The sequence below is a fragment of the Heloderma suspectum genome, chromosome 3 (assembly GCF_057233095.1).
Source record: "Heloderma suspectum isolate Gila_16-S chromosome 3, 16-S_ref, whole genome shotgun sequence".
NCBI lineage: Eukaryota > Metazoa > Chordata > Lepidosauria > Squamata > Helodermatidae > Heloderma > Heloderma suspectum.
The window spans coordinates 32140001-32164031 of NC_139460.1; the positions used below are offsets into that span (position 1 = coordinate 32140001).

The following is a 24031-nucleotide window of genomic DNA, read 5'->3' on the forward strand; positions in this document are numbered from 1 at the left end:
CAATACGTGGTCCAGTGCCCACTCATCCACCCTCTCGTGTGATGTCCTCTAAAGGCCCCTTCCTGACAACTGGTCTACACTATGTGCAACCCCCCATCCCGTCCAGTTCTCAGTGTGTTAGAATTGGTAGTACTCTTGGCACACAGAAAAGACTTGCAGGACCTTTTCCATTCTCTGGACCCCAGCAAATACCCAAAGTCATTGCCCTCTCCTGCTGGCCGTGTCTCTCCCCTCTCTTCCATCATTGTGGTCATCTGCCTGGCACAGATCTTAGGTAACCTAAGATTGTCTGCTTCATTGATGTTATCCATCTTCTTTCTTTTAGGCATGCATGCTTGTCTTTCAACCAGAGTTTGAAGCATCATTTGACCCTCTAAGCATCTGTGGTGAAACTATTATCTGTTTAGATTGCTCCAGTTCCATGGCAGGTTCAGAAATCCAGCAAGCTAAGCAGATTGCACTATGTGCTCTGGAGTCATGCCAATTTACAACAAGACTAAGTGTTATCAAATTTGGCACGAGTAAGACATCTTTTTTCTTTTGTGCCTTTTCCTATGTTTCTCTTAGTAGATTTCTAAGGGGTCTGCCCAGTCTACCTGTAGTGGGTGGTTTGGGGTTCCTTACTGGATTGTTCTAAAGCATCGGGCTAATCCATTGGTTTTATGCATATTTATGTGAATTAAATGTATTATCTAAAACTCATGATTTCTTTCATCATGGGGTAGTCCTAACTAAAATGTTGTTGATGAATTTCCCAATTACCTAGGAGTAAGCGCTATTTAACCCAATAGGACTTACTTCTGAGTAGACATGTATAGGATTGTGCTGTAAATCTTGCTACCCTGATTAATATAATGTTGCCATTCCTTGAAAAAGTATAGCGCTTTGTGTAAGAGAGATTTTTTTAATGGTACAGATTTTGAAGAATTTCGTCCCAGTCCTAACGATTACACAATGGATTTCACAGCTCTGAAGGAATTTATTATGGTATGTGGATGTTTTTATTCTGTGTGCCCGCAAGTCTTTTGCAGTATGCCAAATAGTATAAAGTATAGCAAGATTTCCTTTTGTTTCTTTTAAAGCATGGTATCCAGTCCAGCTGTGCTTAATTTCATCCAGCTAGTGAGGCCAGAGGGCCAAACTGTATCTGTCCCTCTCTTGGTCTCATCATACACACCCACACCTAATCACTAGTTGGTTAAAAACTAGATAATAGTGCTTAATCTAAAACTACCCTTTATTGTTAACCTTTTCCCCTCTTAGTCTGCTACAGCTACAATGGGAAACTCAGATTTATGGAAGACTTTGCGTTACCTGAGTTTGCTATACCCTTCTCAAGGCAAGCGCAACATTCTGCTTATATCTGATGGACATATTCAGAATGAAGGCATGACTTTGCAGATTGTGAAGCAAAATGCACAGAACACTAGAATATTCACATGTGGAATTGGGTAAGTGCAAATGGAATGAAACTTGTATTCTGTTCAGGGGGAATTACAAAGCGTATTTAACATGCCAAACTTTAGGGTCAACATTTGCCTCAGGTGGTAGATTTGGGGCACCACTGCAAGACAGCCAGTTATCAGTTCTCGGATTTTATTTTTTATCGTTTCTTTTTTTTAAAACCTGATCTTGTACCCTTACCCTGTATTGTATAATGTACAATGATCAGGGATTATGAAGCTGTTTTTTAAAGTGTTAAGATAAAGGGAATAGACTACACTGTAAGCAAATGACTTTAATATATTTCGTCATGGAAATAGAAAATTTGGGACCGTGCTCTAATGGAGAAACCCACTAAACATCTTCAGGTACAAAGAGACCAAGTAGAAATTGACACTTTTTATGGAATATAGTATCCATTTATTGAATTTGCAAATACTGAGAAGCATACATGAGAACCTCCTAAGACACATGGACTGCTATGGCGTGGTCTATTGGGATGATGAGTGATCAACCTAAAATGAGTGAACATCCTAATTATCAGAAAGTCTTGTTTGTATCAAATGGAGATCCTGAACAATCCTGAACGATCAGAAAGACTGTAAAGAAATTGACTTACATGTGGTGTACTTAAATTTGGTACTATTCATTGTTATTTTGAAAAATTCAGTAAAAAAAATAGGATGCTATTTTTTATATATAGTGTAAAAATAGACTAGTGCACTGTTGTCCATTCTGACTGGCAGCAATTCTCCAGGTCTTTTCCTGCCTTCTACTCAAGATCTTTTTAACTGGAGATGCAGGCAATTGAACCTGTGATCTTTATACATGTACTTAGATAGATAGATAGCACTTTATAAAAGTATTTTATAAAATAAATAGAAATGCAAAGCATGTGCTCAACCCCTACTAGGCTGCAGGCCCTCTCAAATGTCTTTGCTAGTTTTGCTTGTCTTCCTTTACTAGATATGTGGCCTAATTGAAGTATATACAGGATATGCCAGACAAAATATTAATTTTTGTCTGGTCAGGTTGATTCTCTGCTGCAGCTTCTAAAAAACTGTAAATCTTTACAAATTGTATCAGCCCCACAGCGAATCGTCACATGCTGAGATCTTTATCCCAGCGCGGAGCTGGTGCCTTTGAATATTTTGATGTAAAATCAAAGTATAACTGGGAGAGAAAGGCAAGTATATTTTTTAATTATTTTCTATGGTGTCAGAGAAGTCAGCTGTTTTTGTGACACTGCTTTGAAAGAGGCCTGTCTCTGGGGAAGATTTGGGGCTTTCATTTTTTTTCTTTGACTTTGATTTTATTTATTTTTTCTTACTTTGATGCTAATATCATGGCTTGAGAGGAGGGCAGCTGCTCCCTATGGGAAAGAGAAAGACAGTGTCATAGAGGGCACCTTGTGCTCAGATGAGACATTGATGTTCCTGTGTTTGTGGTACACAACTGACTCAACCTGCAATACAGTACTTCAGACGTTTCTTCTGTGAACTACTTAGAAATACTGGGCGGTGTCCAATGCTTCCACTGCGCTACCAGGAACAACTGGTAGTGCAACAGGAGGCTAGCGCTGGCTAGTGCAGCCCAGGAAACTAATTGAAACTACGGCTTCCAGAAAATGACAAGTCAGCAGAGCTAACGGAAAATGCCCACTGCTTTTTACTGTGGGAGGAGAAGCTGTACTGGTGAAGGTAGTTTAGACTGAACAGTTCCACCAGCTCATTCCAATGACATAAGCTCTTAAAGAGCCACAATTTGAATTAAAAATGGGTAGTCACATTATTTCTACAATTACAAAAATTGTGCCACATTATCTTCCACAGATAATGCCACATTATTTATTTACACAATTACAAAAACAACAACCCTGCACCTAGTTGGAGCCAAGAAGGCATTCATATAGCCTGCCCCTTTGCATGTTTACATTAAAGTTAAGTCCCACTGAGAGCCCCGTGTGGCGCAGAGTGGTAAGGCGGCTGTAATGCAACCAAAACTCTTCCCCACGACCTGAGTTCGATCCCAGTGGAAGCTGGTTTTCAGGTAGCCGGCTCAGGTCAACTCAGCCCTCCATCCTTCTGAGGTCGGTAAAATGAGTACCCAGCTTGCTGGGGGAAAGGTAGTTAGGACTGGGGAAAGCAATAGCAAACCACCCCACTATACAGTCTGCCAGGAAAATGCTGAGGAAAAATGGCGTCCCTCTAGGGGTCAGTAATGACTCGGTGCTTGCACAAGAGGAACCTTTCCTTTTTCCTAAGTCCCACTGAACATAAGAAGAGCCCTACTGGATCAGCCCATAGTGCCAACCAGATGCCTGTTGGAAACCCCCAAGTAGGACATGAGTACAATAGTACCCTCCTCCTTGTGTTCCCTAGCAACTGATATACATTGAGTTCCATAGAATTTTTATTCCCACATAAATGTGCATAGGATTGCAGCCATAGTATCAGATGAGGAAGAAGCCTTTGAACCACCTTCTTGGCTGGCTTCTAGAATACAATGCTGCTGTCTTCAGCTTTCTCCTTGATATTATCTGAAACCTCTCCTCAATTTTTTCTTTCTCCTTCCCATCGGCTGCCCATCTTAATTGTTGAGCCCTTATTGGCATGTTCTCCAATTGGTATGTTCTTTTTGAACTATGTATTGGGCACATGATGGCCTAACTGCCCATGTGACATAAAACTCTTAACTACTATTGTCTTTCCTTGTGTAACAACAGGGGACAGGGAGCTGAAACTTATTTATACGAATTAAGCTGCCTTGTCCTAAATCAGATCATGGATCCATCTAGCGCAGTATGGTCTACTTCAGCCTTCCCCAGCCTGATGCTCTCTAGCACAACTGGCTTGTGGATGCTAGGATTTGTAGCCCATCACAATCTGGAGGACACTAGGTCTACTGGTGGTCTACTCTGATGGGCAGCTGCTCAGGGTCTCAGCAGAGAGGTGTCGTCCTCAACCCTGCTATTTGAAATCCATTTTTTAACTGGAGGTACCAGGGATTGAACCTGTGGTCTTCTGCACACAAAGCACATGCTCTGCCTACTGAGCTATGGCTTCTTCCTTAATATGATTAATTGCATCAGTGCAGATTGCATTTCCAACCTTTTGGCCTCTTCCATTTCAGTGCGTTGTGGCCTGTTCAGACAATACATCTCCACGATTCTACCCAGGCTGAACAGGGTTCTTTCTACCTTACAAGGCAGAGAGATCCCATGTTCAAGTGGATATTCCTGGTTCATTGGTGCCTTCCACCTTTGGTGTAGCAAGTGGAGGCAGGGGTGCGAGTGAGGCCAGTGTCCACTCCAAACCTTGCCCTAGATCAAGTGTGGGGAATCTGTGGCCCTCCAGATGTGTTGTTGGCTTCCAACTTCCCTCATCCCTGACCTTTGGCCAGGCTGGCTTTGGCTGATGGGAGGTGAAGTCCAACAACATCTGGAGGGGTTCCCCAGACCTACCCTAGATAGAATACTAAGAGCAGCAGGTGCTATGCCTTCCATTGCCTACTCCCTTCTCTTTGAAGACCCTCTATCCTCATACTGAAGGATTTGTTAATACCGCTGTATATTAACATATATTAACTAAAGAACAATTTTTTTTGCAGTCTCCATCACAGTAGTAGTTTGGTGTGTTAAGCATAGAAAAGTCATTGTTCATTTGAATTGATTGGAATTGCACCTCCCAAGCTCAAGGCTATGTAAAAGTTGTTTAAGGAAAGGGCAGTGGTAAAAACTCCTTAATGAAGTATCCTACAAAAAAGAACTGAGAAACACTTGTATAGTTCTGATGTATACTTTTTGCCCTATGTAACGTGACTTCAAAAAGGGACAAATGTTAATTTTCTGTTTCCATCTCTGCATCCAGGTAAAAAGTCAGACAACTAGAATGTTTTCCCCAGGATGCAGTGCCATTTCCATTAAATGGCAACAGTGTCATGCATACACATCCGAGCCACAGTATGCGCCTGCTCAGATACAGTCTCTGTTTAATCATGAGCGTCTTCTAATCTATGGATTTATCTCCCAATGTACTCAGGTAATAACCACTGCAAAGATGCCTGTCCTCTCCCACATGTCAAGGTCTCATATAGTGCCAGCAATTACATATTACCTTTCTTTCATTTGAGTGCTTTGGAATTATTCTTGGCATGAACCTACCTGTACACTACACTCATCATCTAAGGCTCTCCTCCAGGCGCCTCTCTGAGGAAGGCTTGGAAGGTGGCAACAAGGGAAAGGGCCTTCTTGGTGGTGGCCCCCCTATTAGGGAATGAACTCCCCAGTGAGGTCCGCCTGGCACAAGCATTGTTATCTTTTTGGCACCAGGTTAAGGCCTTCCTCTACTCTCAGGCATTTGGCAGCATATAAGGTTTCTTAATCAGGTCATTGGATTTCTTACTGTTGATTGTTAAAATTGTTTGGATATTGTATGTGTATGTATGTCTGCTGTCTGTTTATATATTTGTATGTAAACTGTTTTTATGTTATGTACAGTATTGTATTGTTAAGGTTTTTAATCTCTGTAAACTGCCCAGTGAGTTTTGGCTATTGGGTGGTATAGAAATGTAATGAATGAATTCCTATGGAATAATAAGTTTTTAAGCAAGAGTGAGAAAACTCATGTGGACTTTTCAAGGAAGATGAACAAGCAGGATAGTAAATCCTGCTGGCCCTTCTTCCTGGATCTTTGCTCCAAATGTTCATCAAATCATTGATCACTGTTGGAGTGGATTTGCCTCTAGGGGTGCTGTTCATGGCTCCACCAGGTCCATAACCTACAGCTTCCCCAAGAAACAAGGGTATGGCTGGCACAGTTCCCAGTTCCAACCCAAGAATCCCATCCCTGTCTAAAGTGTGAATGATTATGTTGACAAGGGAAAATAGACCTGAACTCAGTGGGTATTATGTTTCTTGGGAAAGATAGCACAAAGCGTGGTTTGTAAACCATGGTTTGTAAACCGTAGCTTCTTGTGTTGGTTTGCCAGCTAATCACAAACCATGGTAGTAGGCCAATGTAGACGTTGACTGGGTTCAGATGACATGCCATGGCTCGTTGTGGGTTATTCAATCCACGATGAGCTGCGGGTGACTCCAGGCACCATGTTGTATATCCACCCCTCGCTCAGGGGATTGTGTCATGCGAACCCGGCAAGAGTGGATTATGTGAGTGTTAAACAACTCTCACATAACCCTAAAACAGGCCATGGAGTATATAGGGTTGTTTAATCATCACATAACCCATGCTCACCGGGTTCACACAACATAACCCCTTAGTGGGGTTTGTATATTCAAAATGGCGGCCGCACTTAACACACATGTGCTGCACCCTCACCATGGGTTAAACCCATTGTGGTTTGTCGTGTCATGCAAATAGTTAACAGTTGTTTGGTGTAACATCTGAATTAAGCCCACAGCAAATGTCCCTTTCCACTGAAGTAAAAATGAATTAGCTAATAATGTGGATCAGTATTATACTATTATAATGGTATGATAGTAACAGTAAATATGACAAATACGTCCATTTTAGTGACCACCAACTCCATGAGGATGAAGACCAGTCTAAAAATATATTTAATGAATAAATAAATATCTCATGCACCATGTGGACAGAAGCAGTTCACTTTATGTTAAGCAAAAGATACTGAACAAAATATGCCATATGTATGCCACCTAAATGAAAAAAATGTATTGTATTATAAGTGGTAGCAGAGAAATGCAACTTCATAAATTAGAATGTTATTTTGTTTTTGTTCTTTAAGGCCACTTTAAATGCACTAGTAGATAACCTTGAACTGCAGACAGTGGTGTCTACAACTGAATTGCAGAAGACAACGGGAACAGTGAGTTCAGCCATAACTACACATGCAGTGCAACTGCCTAGTGCTTTTCACATAATCTAAATCAAAAACAGGGCAGGCTCATAGAAGCCCTACCCTCTTGATGGGTGGGACTGTATTTAGGATGCAGCCCTAAATGCATTTTCAAAGGAGTACACATCTGGACTCAGTTGCGAGTAAACATGCACAGGACTGTGCTGTGCATAGCAGACGTGTGAGCACTGGGTCACATGGTGAATGCTGGTCCACCTGCTGATCGATTCTCATGAGTATGCATGCACAAATGTGTGCACAGTATTAAAACCATTACATTTTTCTTCCTCTGAGGTCCCTGACACCTCCAGTGTTCTGGGATGGGGCAGTGGCGGTTGGGGAAAGCTGCGTGTGACCAAGAAATGTTGCCTTCTGTGACCAAAAAACACACTTATCCCCCGCTTCTGCCGAAACAGCTGTGTTGCTTCTGCATGCTTTCATTAGTTCAGTGGTTGAAAGGTCCCCAGGTCACAGGGACTCTGTAGAACAAGAGAGGAGTGGAAACAGGAGCCTGGCATCGTAAGGGCCTCCCCTTCCCCTGCTGTCCACACCTTGATGCACATTGTGCTACTGCGTAATAAAGTGTTGGGTCCATAGGGCCAAACTACATGTTAAGGGCGCAATCCTATGCATGTTTAGATTTTTAAAAAGTCTCACGGCTGGCTGGCTGAGGGATACTGGGGAGCTGTAGGACTTTTTTCTGTCTAAAGATGCATAGGATTGGGCCCTAAAAGTATAATTGCTTTTAAAACTGCAGGAACGGTATAAGTGTAATCAGGATTGCGGGGAGGTGGAATTAACCCTTTGCAGTGGCACTGGGGTGAGGGGTAGGGGATCACCCTCCCCAAAGATGGTATTTGCTCCAGGAGGCAAGCTGCTGTTAGCACTCAAAGGCAGTTTTTCTCAGGACCATGAGATAGGGAGAAAGGGTTAAAAAAAACACACCAACCCCTTCTTGCACACCACAGTCACAATCCTGATTGGGCCTCTCTATGGCTGTTTTTGTATTAATTTTTAAAGATAACAGTAACTTCTCTTTAACTTTCATAAGATCTAGTACACAAAACTGTATTTTTAAAAATACTTGTTCTAATATTGCTGTTCAGGCTTCCTTTTCTCTCCTCCCTGTTCTTTCCCACATATATAGATGCTCCACAAACTTGCAGCAAGAGCCTTCATTAGGGATTATGAACAAGGAATTCTTGATGAGAATGAAACACAACATGAGGTATGTTGCTAAGGGAAAAAATCAAAACCATGCCACACTGTATTGGTCAGCAGTGTTAATTAGGGCTATCACCTGCTCATAAAAGTCCTTGTGTGAAGTTAAGACTGCAATCCTATACACACTTAATGGAGCTTACATCTGAATAGACATAGAATCATAGAGATGGAAGGGACTTTTAAGGGAATCTAGTCCAACCCTCTGCTGATGCAACTGCTACAGCGGGGTCCCCAACCTTTTTGGTCGCGTGGTCACATTTGGAATTCGAGAAACTGCTGTGGGTACCACCACAAAATGGCTCCCACAGATGATGTGACTACTCACATAATGGCTGCCGTAGGAATCCCAGCATGTCCCAGTCATGTTATTTCATTCATGTGCAAATATATCTACTTTATATTTAATTTATTTGAATTAAGTAATAGATGTAGGACTATGGTTCTCATATTGAGGCAGATGTTCCTCAGAACACGCAAGCTCCTTCTGGATTACTTCAACCAAGTTTTTTGTTTGCATCTTGATTGAGCTAAGATGCCCATTTTCCAAACTGTAGCCTGCCAATCTGAGTAATACAAACTTCTCTGCTTCCTATCCATTGTGTGAACTGGTAGTATTCAATGTCATTGGGCCAAATTTTATTTGTATAAATAAAATACAAATTTTATTTTATTTGTGTCTGGGTATTTTACTTCCCCTCAATAACTCACTAAGACCTTTTTATACATGAAGTATTTTCTGTGCACTCATCATTCTCCACTCATGGCTGTTTACGAGTTCTTTAGACAACATTGTGACCCTCCAGTTTTGCTTGTTTGTAAACCTTTTCCTCAAGATTTTTTAGAGCAAGGGAAATGGGTATTATTTCTGATTGGGGAAAGAAAGGTTGATTTTTTCTTGTGTATTTCTGCTATTCTGCTATACCATAGTGCCACCTAGAGATTATGTAGCAGAAAAGCAGGAAACACTCCTGTAGTGCTCTGATTTCATTTCTGCAACAAAACTGAAAGTAGATGTAGCGGATTAACAGCTTCATTTAGAAAATCCCTATGACACAATCCTGAACTGAAGATGCACCAGCTAAAGGTCTAAACTCGGATTCAGTGGAAGCCCTGATACATCGGCAGAATGCCATATTATCACTGGTGAAGATACTGTAGCACACATTCCCCAACCTGACACTCTCCAGATGTGTTGGACTGCAATTCCCATAATTCCCAGCTATTGGCCATGCTGGCTGGGAATTATGGGAGTTGCAGTACAACATATCTGGAGGGCGCCAGGTTGAGAAAGACTGCTCTAGCAGAACAACTGAAATGGGGTGGAGTCATGGGCAGGACAAGGAAGAGCACACTTACAGTTTGTCTGTGTCTTAACTATTTAGGTGAAGAAACAGCTGTTGAAATCCTTTATCATTGAACTCAGCCAGGAGAACTCCATTGTAACCCAGTTTACAAGTTTTGTGGCAATTGAGAAGAGGGTATGTGTATTCACTAAACTATTCTGTACACACTAGCTGTTACTTAATCTCTTCATCCACAGTTCATTTTTTTATCAGTGCTGTTATTGACCTAATATTAATGGCTGCGCTTTTTAATATTAAACACCAAAGGTATACTAGATGCTATGCACAGCAGACCAGTGATCTGACAGCCTGTGATGTGTTTTCTGATCCAAAATACCTCTTCCTGGATTTGGTGCTCCCCGGAGAACCAGTAAAACTGTGCTTCCCTTATGGGAAGCAATTTTTTCCCTTTTAAGTTTTATTAGGAACATGTTTTTCCATAACTGTTCCTTTGCAAAGTAATTGTGACAGGGATGTAGGCATATCTTTGTGGGGAATTCAGACTACGAATTTAGTTAATTAAAAATGCAGAATTCACAAGCAATATGTCAGTAATATACAATGTATCTGTAATCTACAATTTAAGAATTTGTTTAGGAATCTACAATTCCTAAACAATATACCAAAGCTGACTTGATTGCCATTTTTTGGTTGAAAGGCAGAGTACTAAATAAATAGCACAGGACTAATAAAATCTGATGCATATTTTAGCCAAAAATATATACACATATATCCCAAGTGTCACAGCCAATATACTAGACCAGCCTTCCCCAAGATGTGTTGGACTACAACCTATGTTATTCCTGGCCAGGGTGATGGGGGTTGTAGTCCAACACATCCAGCTTGGGGAAGGCTGTACATACCATGCAGGCGTACCGTTACAGAAAACACAGCCAGGCTGATTCAGCGTAATGTTTCTACTGTTTGGTGGAAGGAGGTTGTTTCTCGGGGTGTGCTTTTCTTTCTTTCAGATGAATTCCAGTGTCCATGCTTGTATCTTGAGGCATGCACGCGTTCTGTGATATAATTTATGACCTTGTTTTTGAATATGAAACTGTGCATATTTCCTGTATTGTAATTTTGTGACCCTTTTCATTCAGGATGCAAATGAAGACCAGTGTGCTGATACTTCGAATTTTTTGGAACTTGTAGCCAAGGAGGATGTAGACATCTTACCCTACATGCAATATCTACCAACAAGACAAGGAGCTTTATACCCGACCAATGTAAATGTCCACAGCCTGTGCTCATTGATTTTTTTTTCGGTATTATGTGGTTACAGTATAGGGCAGTTGCATGCTTTCCTAAATAATATTTATAATGTAAAAATGAGGGTGGCAGTTAACTGCAGTGGCATACCTGTTGGTGGACAGCCACTCTTACTAGGAGCTTCTCTACGCAGATGCTTTTTATCCCATAACTTTACCAGGGATTCTGCTTCCATATTCTTTGTGGGATTAAGCTTGCCCCTTTTCACGCACTCCTTTTTTCCCCGGGATGTTCCTTTATCTGCACGCATCATTTGCAGATGACACAAAATTGGGGGGGATAGCTAATACCCTGGAAAACAAAATAGAATTCAAAGTGATCTTGATAGGATGGAGTGCTGGGCAGAAAACAACAGAATGACATTTAATAGGGATAAATGCCAAGTTCTACACCTAGGAAAAAGAAACCAAATGCACAGTTACAAAATGGGCGATACTTGACTCAACAATACTACAAGCGAGAAGGATCTTGGAATTGTTGTCGATCACAAGCTGAATATGAGCCAACAATGTGATGTGGCTGCAAAAAAGGCAAATGCTATTTTGGGCTGCATTAACAGAAGTATAGCTTCCAAATCACGTGAAGTACTAGTTCCCCTCTACTCAGCACTGGTTAGGCTTCATCTGGAGTACTGTGTCCAATTCTGGGCACCACACTTTAAGAAGGATGCAGACAAACTGGAGAGGGTTCAGAGGAGGGCAACAAAGATGATCAGGGGACTGGAAACAAAGCCCAATGAGGAGAGACTGAAAGAACTGGGCATGTTTAACCTTGAGAAGATTGAGGGCAGATATGATAGCGCTCTTCAAGTCCTTGAAAGGTTGTCACAGAGAGGAAGGCCAGGATCTCGTCTCAATCATCCCAGAATGCAGGACATGGAATAATGGGCTCAAGTGACAGGAAGCCAGATTCCATCTGAACATCCAGAAAAACTTCCTGACTGTTAGAGCAATACGACAATGGAACCAATTACCTGGGGAGGTAGTGTACTCTCCCACGCTGGAGTCATTCAAGATGAAGCTGGACAGCCATCTGTCAGGGATGCTTTGACTTAGATTTCTGCATTGAGCAGGGGGTTGGACTTGATGGTCTTCTAGGCCCCTTCCAACCCTGCTATTCTATGATTCTAAGCTCTATATGTTTCATTATACAGCCACTAGATGGTGCTGTGTTATAGTACCACTTCCTCTTTTTACAGAGAAATTCAACTCACTGTATTTAAATAGGTCATTATCTTTATCAAAAAACCAAGATAAAGGTCAGAAAGCATGGGAGAGGCCCTGAAGCTTGACTATGTCATGTATAGGACCCACAAACTTCCATGAACAACCAATTTCAGTCGCAGGATAAAAGCCCTGTGTGGAGAAGCCCTTGGTATCTATCAAACTTTGTGTCTCAAAAAGCATTAATAAGGACAGCTTTGGAGGGCAACGAGTGAAGTAGAAGTAGAAACGAGTGAATGGAAGAAGGAAGGGAGAGCAAAAGAAAGGAAAGGAACTAGGGTAGGGGTCTCCAATGTGGCACCTGTGGGTACCATGGTGCCTGTGGGGACCTTCATCAGTGCCCACAAAGCTCTCCCCTCCCTGCCCCCTTCAAAAAATTGTTTTAAGAAAAACCTTGGAAAAAGTTAGGGCAGTCTTCTTTCTCTCTCCCATTCTAGCCTCTAGCCTTGCTCTTTCTTTCCCCTCTACCCCTTTGCTTTGCTATTTCCCCCTCCCAGCCTCAAGCCTCATTCTTTCCCCCTCCTCCTTAGCTCACTTTTAATTATCCAGGGACAGGGACCCATTTTGTGGTGGTGCCCAGAGCAGTTTTTCAAATTCCCAAATGTGCCCACAGGACCAAAAAGCTTGGGGACCTCTGAACTAGGGGGTGCTTCCAGATGAGGCATTTATTGTGCCATCACCTTGCCATATTCCCAGATGTTTACAGAGGGTCCAGACAACGGTGTCTTCCACTCGTAACCCTCCTGCATATTCCCACCACTTCTTCTATCTTTTTGGAAAAACAGCGCTCCAAGTTTTCCCAGCCCACCTCCCTCCTTTTAATTGGTTCTAGGGAAACTCAGGACACTTCCCCTGTTAAAGTGCAGTCTATACAATTAAAACACGAACTCTCCTTATACAAGCTGTTTTTTGTTGGAGGATATTGACCAGTCTATTACCAAGACTATAGCTGCATTTGTAAAAGAATTGGCAAAGTATTGCACGTGCTTTTTTTAAGCGGTGCTGAGTGTTGTGTGGAGGTGATTTGATCTTAAATTTGTAATTTCAAAAGTATTTAGTATTGGGTGGTGGCAGGGAGGGGAGACATAGCATGTGTCGTTTGTATTTATGGGCAAAATCTAGTGTTACATGAATGGATTTCCTCTCCCTCTCCTGCCTCCGCCCCCTAAATCTGTTCAAGAAGGTTCCTCGGCCCTTTCCACCAACTGTGTCTGCCCCATTGGCAGATGGATACTGTTGGATTTCATCCTATTTATTTCTCATGTCCTTTGTAATACTATATAATATATAGTTATTTAAAATGGTTTCATCCACATGGTAATAATAATTATACCATGTGGCTGAAACAACTTCAAATTATATTTGATACAATGTTGCAGACTTGTGTTCATATGGCAAACAATGTTAGATCTCCTTTTGTGAAAACGAATACTCTAAATTGTCAATATGGCATTGAAACTAACTGGCACTGTGTTTTGATATGCTTGTTGTTTTGTTGATGGTATATATCCTCATTATTGTTGTTCAGTTGCAGTAGCAAATTGCTAATCAGCAATGACCAATCCTGATTCTAGGCAGGGGGGCAGATCAGAAACTTCAGCTGTCTTGCCTTGGAATGTATGAACAATTGTGTTGAGGATAAAGAGGCAAACATGATCCTGTGCATGAAGTATATGTGAATGGTACAGAGTGTTTACATAAGTGTGTGAACATAAAGGCCTGTGGCTAAATATTGGGCTGAGATAGCAGGAAATAAAGGTTCCTTTAGATATGGGGATGGAATTCTAAATCAGTGCAATGCAACTAAATACAGGTAGCCTGTTTATGCTGTTATTTAAGCAGGGATGATCAATATGGTGCCCTCCAGATGTTTTTGGACTACAATTCCCATAATCCCTGACCATTGGCCATGCTGGCTATGGCTTATGCGAGTTGTAATCTAAAACATCTGGAGGGCACCAGATTGTAAAGCATTTCATTGGAACAGGCTGCCAGAGTGGCTTATGTACAGTCAGTAAAACAAGACAGTCCCTGCCCATAAGCTTAAGATTTTAAAGACACAACACAAAAGGAAAAAGAAATGGGGAGGGCAAATGAAAAAAGCAAGCTTAGGCACCAATTCTTAAAGAAATAAAAGTACTTATAATGACCATCTGGAATGGAAACAGTCCAGGGAGAGGAGGAACCTGATGAAGCTGGTCTTACAGCAGAGCTGATGGAATGGCCTCGCTTCCCCTCTCCCTTTGCTGCTGCCTGGTGACAGTAAACATTAAAGGTTCTCCCACTAAGTGCAGGAGGCCAGCCAGTATGGGAAGGCCCTGCATCCAGGCCCGGGAAGGCAGTCTCCAACTTGAACTTCCGGAAGAGGCAGGGCCTCCCCCAGCTTGCCAGTTTGACTTCCTGCCTCGTGGTGGGAGGCAGCTGCTCCAAGGCTCTTGCACAGCGAGAGCAGTGAACAAAAAGAAGAAGAAAGGTTATTTTGATCAAAAAAAATTAAATGGTGCCCAGCTCAGTGGTAGAGCACAGCCTTTGCATGCAAAAAGGTCTTGGTTTCAATCCCTGGCATCTACCTTGACAAGGACTTTGTGTAGTAGGATTGGGAAATGCCTCTGCCTGATACCGTAGGGAGCAGCTCACAGTCAGAAGACACTGTGCCTTCAGGGTTGTGGGCACAGGCAAGGACCTTGGAATTGGGCAGACTGCATGGCTTTCCCAGCAATGAATTGCCGAGACCAAGGATATCGGCAGGCTTGAGAGTCTCTATACTTGCCAATAGCACCGGGGTGTGACTGAGAGGGTGAAGCTCAGGCTTCAAAGGTAAAAATTTAGGGATGTTCCAAGAATATCCCTGAGAAGGTTAGTACCAGGGCCTACATCAAGGGTAGGCATGGTTGGGTGCCTGTGGAGGGCCCACAGCCCAGCAGTGTCCCATTGACAAGAGCCCCTTGGATTTGTTCCACCCATTCACCATTGCAACCTGCTTGTAGTTCAACTGCCTCTTTCTCTGGCCTAGGCAATGTTGGTAGTGAGGAGGAGCAGAAGATGCCACTGCTTACTTGCTCACTGGTTACCTGCCTATCAAGCAAACAAGTGGTAGCAATGATTAAAGGAGCAAGAGCAGCTGGTGACAATGGCAGTGAGAAGGGAGACTCCCTGAGAGAGGGGGCCCATTGAGGGTGTCTTGCCCAAGGGCCCTCCAAAATCTGAATCTAGCACTGGTTAGCAGCTGGCCTCCCTCTGAACTCTGGCTACAGTCCTGTGAACACAGTGGCTGGGTGTGTTTTTCTTTGCCACTTATCTCTTCTTCCCCACTTACATCTAGTACTGGTGTTCTTAAGCCCTCTTGTGAATGGTCGCGCTCAGTAGTCTGTCCACCCCAGCAGCAGCAATCATGGGCAGCTGTAAGGATTTTTCTGACATCAGAGTGAACCCATTCCTTCTGCCTGCAGGTAGTCATTAGTTCAGCTGACTGGGTTGGAACCTTTTTACCCGAAGCATTGGAGGAGCTGACATCAGACCGCTTCTCTAAACCTCATCATCACAAGACAAAATCTGACGTGTTGCCTCCGCGAAAAACTGAAGTTGCACCTTGTTTCATTAGAAAATCTACACCTTTTTCAGCAGCACCTCTTAAGCAGGTAGGAGACACTTTCCCCCTGAGCATAAGAATATAAGAAATGTGTTGCTGAATCAGACCAGGGGCCCATCTAATCCAGCATCCTGTTTCCCAATCAGGAGGCCTCTGGGAGCAGGAGATGAAGGCAGTGGCCCTCTTTTGTTGTTTGTTCTGGTAGCTGGAGTTCAGTATTAGCAGCTAGTATTCAGCATTTGGTATTAACTTCTCCCACCACGTGAATGGGAATAGAAGCTCTAGCAACTGAGATTGCATAATGGTAGAACTTGCCCCCCCCCCCATTGCTATTCGCAAATGAGGGAGGGGTTAAGAATCCATTTGCCTGTGTCTTGGCTTATGCAGGAGTGAGTAATTCTTTTTGGCCCTTCAGCCATTGCTCCTAGCTAAAATTAATTGCAGCTGGGATAGTAATAACATACTTGCCAGAAATGGCTATGTATAATGGCCACTGCAGGGTTTTCAGGCTTCTATGCTGGCCATGGCTATAACAGTCCAGGACCACCTTCACCATTGACTCTAAGAACACATAAGAATGCAAGAAGAGCCATGCTGGATCAGACCAAAGTCCATCTAGTCCAGCAGTCTGTTCACACAGTACCCAACCAGCTGCCTGTGGGAAACCCATAAGTAGGATATGAATGCAGTAGCACCCTCCCACTCATGTCCCGCAGCAACTGGTATTCAGAGACATACTACCTCTGAACCTGGGGTTAATAGAGATCCATCGCAGCTTGTAGCCACTGGCAGCCTTATCCTCCATGACTTTGTTTCAATCTCTTTAAAAACATCCAAGATGGCGGCCATCATCAGATCTTGTGGCAGTGAATTCCATAGTTTAACTGTGCACTGTGTGAAGAACTACTTCCTTTGGGGCAGAATCCAACAGAGAACTTACACCTCCACCAATTCTCTTATGCCCCACCAATTCCTGTCCACAAGTGGCGCCCACCACTTGCAGAATGAAGATTTAGTGCTTCTGGGAAAACCAGAAAAGAGCAAAAATGCTCTTTTCTGGAATAAGGCAGCCTGGCAGAGCTCGCATAAGGGCCCTGTCCCAATTGAGAAATTGACATTTCCGCTCATTTTAGGGTTTCCTCTGGTCCTAATTTGGGGCTGAAAAATGCCTCTAGGTGCCTGTCTTTGGAGCTGGCAGTACCCTGACATTCCTGTCACAAATTGGCAACTTCACTTGATTTTGCTTAGAGGATCTTTATATTTTAAGTGGCTGGTGTAGCAGATCTTTATTCCACCATCTTCTCCCATGACATCATTTCTCCCCCCCACCCCCGCTTGCTTGAACTTCAGTGTTAGCCAGCAGGCAGTGTCCTTTCAGATGTAACTGACCCATGTTTTGATCCCAAGGGTGGAGGGACAGCAGCTGAAATTATACCCTGTATTCCAATATACTGGTGATACATTATCCACAGTACCCATCCCTATGGCCAAGATCCTTCTGTAATGTTTATTCAGAAGTAACTTATTCAGCAATATTCTCCAGCAATTTGAATCAGTTCTCCTGCAACTGTACTCCTCCTTGCAACTCTTTGTTCTTGTTCAATGTGGCACCAGCATTATGTCAATAAAACATCTTTGGGCCTGATCTGAGAGAAAATAAATCAGGTGGGCAACTTCAAGTAGTCCAGGGACCAATTTCCAGTCTCTGGACGCCCCTGGGGATGGCACTCCTGCTATGGCAGTGGCAAAATGTTCAGCCGTTTGTCACTGAAATTTGGCAGCAAACAACTATGGAGACTCAAAAGGGGCATCTTTTGCTTGAAAACAAGTTAAATTGGGCACTTTTGAGTCTTCGTAATTGTTTGCTACTGAATTTCAGCAGCAAACCACCATTTTTTAAAAATTGCAATTAAAGATTTTATTGAACAAATGAAACAAGCATGGTCAGGAGCATAGGCCCATAACATAAATTTACATGCGTATAAGCACATATGTGTGTGTGTGTGTGGTGTGTATGTGGTGTGCTCGAGTGTGTGTATAGATTGAATGCATGCATGCATACATACATACATAAGAAATGTGCACTGACCCCCCCTCCTCCTTCAACTCAGACCCTGATTCAGCATTTTGAAAAACATCCCGCCTCTACTCGGGCCAATTTGTAGTAGGTCCACTTCAGCTCAGCGCCAAACCTGATTCAAGGTTTTGAAAAAATGAATCTTTATGCTTCCTGTTGACTACCATGAAAAATTAGAAAAAAAAAACTGTAACTTTTTTCTCTTGGTCAGAACTGGATGATAATTTCAGGCATAGTAGCCCCCTAGAAGGGGATTACACCTGCCCAATGTCAGAAAAAGAGGTGCAGGGTTTATATTTTGATTTTCTTTTAAAGGGAACTGCCAATAACATTTTATTACTTGGAAGAATTGGATAAACATTTCAGGATTCATTGCCCCATCAGAGGAGATCATGTCTGCCAAATTTCAGAATGCTAGCCACAAGGGTTTTTGTGCAAGGGTGGCCTTGACATTTTGAGGTCTCCAAAAGAGGACATACGTCTCTCCCTATTTTCCTTGTGGACCATTGTTCTGAAAATTACAGACAGCCTAGAGTTGTCCCTATGTAAGAAACCAGCAAAGTTTCAGAAGGATAGGTGCAGCAGTTCATGTGGAAGGGGCATTCTCCAGTTTGGAGCAGGGAGTGATTTGCTTTACCTTCCCTTCACCCCTTTCCCAATAGTTTTTGGGTAAATTTGTATGAAAATGCACAGGTCATTAGAGGTGTCCCCCAGGCAAGAAACCTGCAAAGTTTCTGAAGGATATACATACATGCAAATTTAGATTGACTAGAATTTATTTACATTTCACCAATGTTAACAGCAGGGGAACATGGGTGGGAAGGTGCTATTGCACTCATGTCCTGCTTGTGGGTTTCCCGTGGGCATCTGGTTGACCACTGTGTGAACAGAATGCTGGACTAGATGGACCTCTGATGCAGCATGGCTCTTCTTATGTTCTTAAACATAGAGTGCCTCTGAGTATATGCAGAATGCTTTTCTTTCACCACTGAGCACTTACATTCTCCCCCTACCAATTCTATTCCTCGCCATGCAACCATCCCTCCTCATCCTACCGTCCTCCAAACAACTCTTCATAAAAACAGATGTCTTGTTTTGTACAACTCTCCTCTTGTTGTTGTTGTTCAGTCTTTCAGTCGTGTCCGACTCTTCGTGACCCCATGGATCATAGCACGCCAGGCCTTCCTGTCCTGCGCTCTCTCCCGGAGCGTGCTCAAGTTCATATTCATTGCATCAGTGATGCTATCTAGCCATCTCATCCTCTGCCGTCCCCTTCTCCTTTTGCCTTCAGTCTTTCCCAGCATCAGGGTCTTTTCCAGAGAGTTTTCTCTTCGCATTAGGTGGCCAAAATATTTGAGCTTCAGCTTCAGGATCTGTCCTTCCAATGAGCACTCAGAGTTGATTTCCTTTAGGATGGACTGATTTGACCTCCTTGCAGTCCAGGGGACTTGTAAGAGTCTTCTCCAGCACCACAGTTCGAAAGCATCAATTCTTCGGCGCTCAGCCTTCCTTATAGTCCAGCTCTCACAGCCATACATTACTACTGGGAAAACCATAGCTTTGATTATATGAACCTCTGTCGGCAAGGTGATGTCTCTGCTTCTGACTATGCTGTCTACGTTTGCCATAGCTTTCCTCCCAAGGAGCAAGCGTCTTTTAATTTCATGGCTACAGTCACCGTCTGCGGTGATCTTGGAGCCCAAGAAAGTAAAATCTGTCACTGCTTCCATTTCTTCCCCTTCCATATGCCAGGAAGTGATGGGGCCAGATGCCATGATTTAGTTTTTTTAATGTTGAGTTTCAAACCAGCTTTTGCACTCTCCTCTTCCACCCTCAACAAGAGGCTCTTTAGATCCTCTTTGCTTTCTGCCATTAAGGTGGTATTGTCTGCATATCTGAGGTTGTTGATAATTCTCCCAGCAATCTTAATTCCGACCTGTGATTCATTTAACCCGGCGTTTCTCATCATGTACTCTGCATATAAGTTAAATAAGCAGGGTGACAATATGCAGCCTTGTCGTACTCCTTTCCCAATTTTGAACCACTCGGTTATTCCATGTCTGGTTCTTACTGTTGCTTCTTGACCCTCGTACAGGTTTCTCAGGAGACGGGTAAGGTGGTCTGGTACTCCCATCACTTTAAGAATTTGCCACAGTTTGTTGTGATCCACACAATCAAAGGCTTTAGCGTAGTCAATGAAGCAGAAATAGATGTTTTTCTGGAATTCTCTTACTTTCTCCATGATCCAGCGAATGTTGGCAATTTGATCTCTAGTTCTTCTGCCTCTTCGAAACCGAGCTTGTACTTCCGGTAGTTCTCGGTTCGCATACTGCTGAAGCCTAGCTTGTAGGATTTTGAGCATCACCTTGCTGGCATGTGAAATGAATGCAATTGTGCGGTAGTTTGAACACTCTTTGGCGTTGCCCTTCTTTGGAATTGGAATGTAAACTGATCTTTTCCAGTCTTGTGGCCATTGTTGAGCGTTCCAAATTTGTTGGCATATTGAATGCAGCACTTTAACAGCATCATCTTTTAGGATTTTAAATAGCTCAGCTGGAATACTGTCATCTCTGCTAGCTTTGTTGTTAGGAATGCTTCCTAAGGCCCACTTGACTTCACTCTCGAGGATGTCCGGCTCAAGTTCAGTGAGCGCGCTATTATGGCTATCAGGGACATTAAGATCTTTCCTGTATATTTCTTCTGTGTATTCTTTCCACCTCTTCTTAATCTCATCAGCTTCTGTTAGGTCCCTGCCTTCTTGGTCCTTTATCATGCCCGTCTTTGCACAAAACGTTCCCTTGAGATCTCCAATTTTCTTGAAAAGATCCCTAGTCTTTCCCATTCTGTTGTTTTCCTCGATTTCTTTGCATTGTTCATTTAAGAAGGCCTTCTTGTCTCTCCTTGCTATTCTCTGGAACTCTGCATTCAGTTGGATATATCTTCCCCTTTCTCCCTTGCTTTTCGCTTCCCTTCTTTCGTCAGCTACTTGTAAAGCCTCATCAGACAGCCACTTGGCTTTCTTGCATTTCTTTTTGTTTGGGATGGATTGGGTTGCTGCCTCCTGAACAATGTTACGGACCTCCATCCATAGTTCCTCAGGCACTCTGTTTATCAGGTCTAATCCCTTAAATCTATTCCTCACCTCCACTGTATATTCATAAGGGATATGATTGAGGTCATACCTGAATGGTTTAGTGGTTTTCCCTACGTTCTTCAATTTCAGCCGAAATTTTGCAAGAAGCAGCTCATGATCTGAGCCACAGTCAGCTCCAGGTCTTGTTTTGACTGATTGTATAGAGTTTCTCCATCTCTGGCTGCAAAGGACATAATCAATCTGATTTCGATATTGACCATCTGGTAATGTCCATGTGTACAGTCGCCTCTTGTGCTGTTGGAAAAGAGTGTTTGCTATGATCAGCGTGTTCTCTTTTCAAAACTCTATTAGTCTTTGTCCTGCTTCATTTTGTATACCAAGGCCATGCCTGCCTGTTATCCCAGTGATTTCTTGACTTCCTACGTTAGCATTCCAATCCCCTATGATGAAGAGGACATCTTTTTTTGGTGTTAGTTCTAGAAGGTGTTGTAGGTCTTCATAGAACCGATCAACCTCAGCTTCTTCGGCATCAGTGGTTGGGGCATAGACTTGAATTACTGTGATGTTGAATGGTTTGCCTTGGATTCGTACTGAGATCATTCTATCGTTTTTAAGATTGTACCCCAGTACTGCTTTTCCCACCCTTTTGTTGACTATGAGTGCTACTCCATTTCTTCTAAGGGATTCTTGCCCACAGTAGTAGATATAATGGTCACCTGAATTAAATTCGCCCATGCCTGTCCATTTTAGTTCGCTGATTCCCAAGGTGTCGATGTTCAATCTTGCCATCTCATGTTTGACCACCTCCAGCTTACCTTGATTCATTGATCTGACATTCCAGGTTCCTAAACAATTTTCTTTTCACCACCAGACACATCCACAGCTGAGTATCCTTTTGGCTTTGGCCCAGCCGCTTCACACTTTCTGGCACTACTTGGAAATACCCTCTGCTCTTCCCCAGTAGTATATTGGACACCTTCCGACCTGAGGGGCTCATCTTCCAGCGTCATATCTTTTAGCCTTGTGATACGTTCTATGGGGTTTTCTTGGCAAGAATACTGGAGTGGGTTGCCATTTCCTTCTCCAGTGGACCACATTTTGTCAGAACTCTCCACCATGACCTGTCCGTCTTGGGTGGCCCTGCACGGCATAGCTTATGGCTTCACTGGGTTATGCAAGCCCCTTCGCCACAACAATGCAGTGATCCATGAAGGGGACAACTCTCCTCTACCTCCTCCTTGTTATGCACAAGCTCTCATTGTATCTTCATAGAATCATAGAATAGTAGGGTTGGAAGGGGACTACAAGGCCATTGAGTCCAACCCCCTGCTCAATGCAGGAATCCAAGTCAGAGCATCCCTGACAGATAGCTGTCCAGCCTCATCTTGAATGCCTCCAGTGTGGGAGAGCCCACTACCTCCCTAGGTAATTGGTTCCATTGTCGTATTGCTCTAACAGTCAGGATGTTTTTCCAGATGTTCAGCCGGAATCTGGCTTCCTGTCACTTGAGCCCATGCTTCTGTGTCCTGCACTCTGGGATGATCGAGAAGAGATCCTGGCCTTCCTCTCTGTGACAGGCTTTCAAGGACTTGAAGAGTGCTAGCATATCTGCCCTCAGTCTTCTCTTCTCAAGGCTAAACATGCCCAGTTCTTTCAGTCTCTCTTCATAGGGCTTTGTTTCCAGTCCCCTGATCATCTTTGTTGCCCTCCTCTGAACCCTCTCCAGTTTGTCTGCATCCTTCTTAAAGTGTGGTGCCCAGAACTGGACACAGTACTCCAGATGAGGCCTAACCAGTGCTGAGTAGAGGGGAACTAGTACTTCCCAGGATTTGGAAGCTATGGTTCTATGAATGCAGCCCAAAATAGCATTTGCCTTTTTTGCAGCCAGATCCACCCCATAACTTCATTTGTGCCAAGATTTCACCAGGATTCAGCCTGTGAATCTGTTTTCAAAACTAGGGCTCATTTATGGAGAAACTCTGAGCATGTACTAAGTGCCTTTCCCTCACCACTGAAGCTAGAGTTCATGCAAAACAACAACAACAACAACACCCAAATTTATTTTATTTACTTAAAACATTTGCATCCCGCCCTATATCATTAAGATCTCAGGGCGGTGTACAGATTTAATAAATGTAAACAGTGTAAAACAATAAGTAATTTAAATAGCTAAAAACATATTAAATCATTAAGCTAGCTAATACCAATTAAAATCTAAAACAAAAACAGTTATAAAAATAACTGTAACAACAAAAAATTACAAAACATGCATAGAACGGAGCTGAAAGGGCAGTCAGTTCATTAGACGGAATTGGGCAGGCACTGTATTAAGCCTGCAGTCCCATGCTCACAACTCAGGACTTATTTCTGAGTAAACATGCAGAACATCAAGGTGTAAATCTCCCTGCAAAAGTAACTCATGCTGGAATCCTATGCACACTTTCCTGAGGGTAAGCCCCATTAAACATAATGGGGCTTCTGAGTAGGCAGAATTGAGTAGGCAGAATTTATGCAATAGGATTGTATAAATGAGCAGTATTTACCTCCCCTTCACTTAAAAAACAAACCAAAAACTCGTGTTTTTATTAAAGCTTTCTGTTCATAGGAACATAGGAAGCTGCCTTATACTGAGTCAGACCCTGGGTCCATCTAGCACAGTCTTGTTGACACTGACTGGCAGTGACTCTCCAGCATTTCAGGCAGGGTTCTTTCCTAGCCCTACCCAGAGATGGGGATTGAACCTGGGACCTTCTGCATGCCGAGCGTGTGCTCTGCCACTGAGCCACAGCCCTTTCTGTTGCTGGATAATGGCAACTGACAAGCAAAATAGCCCCAGATTTGTCTCTCTGCAACCATGTGAACCCACTTTTCTCAAAGACTTGAGTGAGAAGGAGA

The 24031-nt window shown here is 43.0% G+C and overlaps 1 protein-coding gene across 11 annotated transcripts in view; it reads left to right on the top strand.

Moving 5' to 3' along the window:
* PARP4 (poly(ADP-ribose) polymerase family member 4) overlaps positions 1-24031 on the top strand; it is a 79115-nt gene that overhangs the window by 41787 nt on the left and 13297 nt on the right. For 6 of the 11 annotated variants that reach the window (XM_084842782.1, XM_084842783.1, XM_084842789.1 and 3 more), the window contains 10 exons: positions 326-521; positions 917-987; positions 1264-1451; positions 2530-2629; positions 5313-5483; positions 7207-7287; positions 8465-8545; positions 9924-10019; positions 10985-11110; positions 15826-16014. In XM_084842782.1, the coding sequence (XP_084698908.1) occupies positions 326-521; positions 917-987; positions 1264-1451; positions 2530-2629; positions 5313-5483; positions 7207-7287; positions 8465-8545; positions 9924-10019; positions 10985-11110; positions 15826-16014 (1299 nt within the window). Of the gene's footprint in view, positions 1-325; positions 522-916; positions 988-1263; positions 1452-2529; positions 2630-5312; positions 5484-7206; positions 7288-8464; positions 8546-9923; positions 10020-10984; positions 11111-15825; positions 16015-22007; positions 22134-24031 lie in introns of those variants that run through there. The other 5 variants (XM_084842785.1, XM_084842786.1, XM_084842792.1 and 2 more) reach the window with 4 other exon arrangements.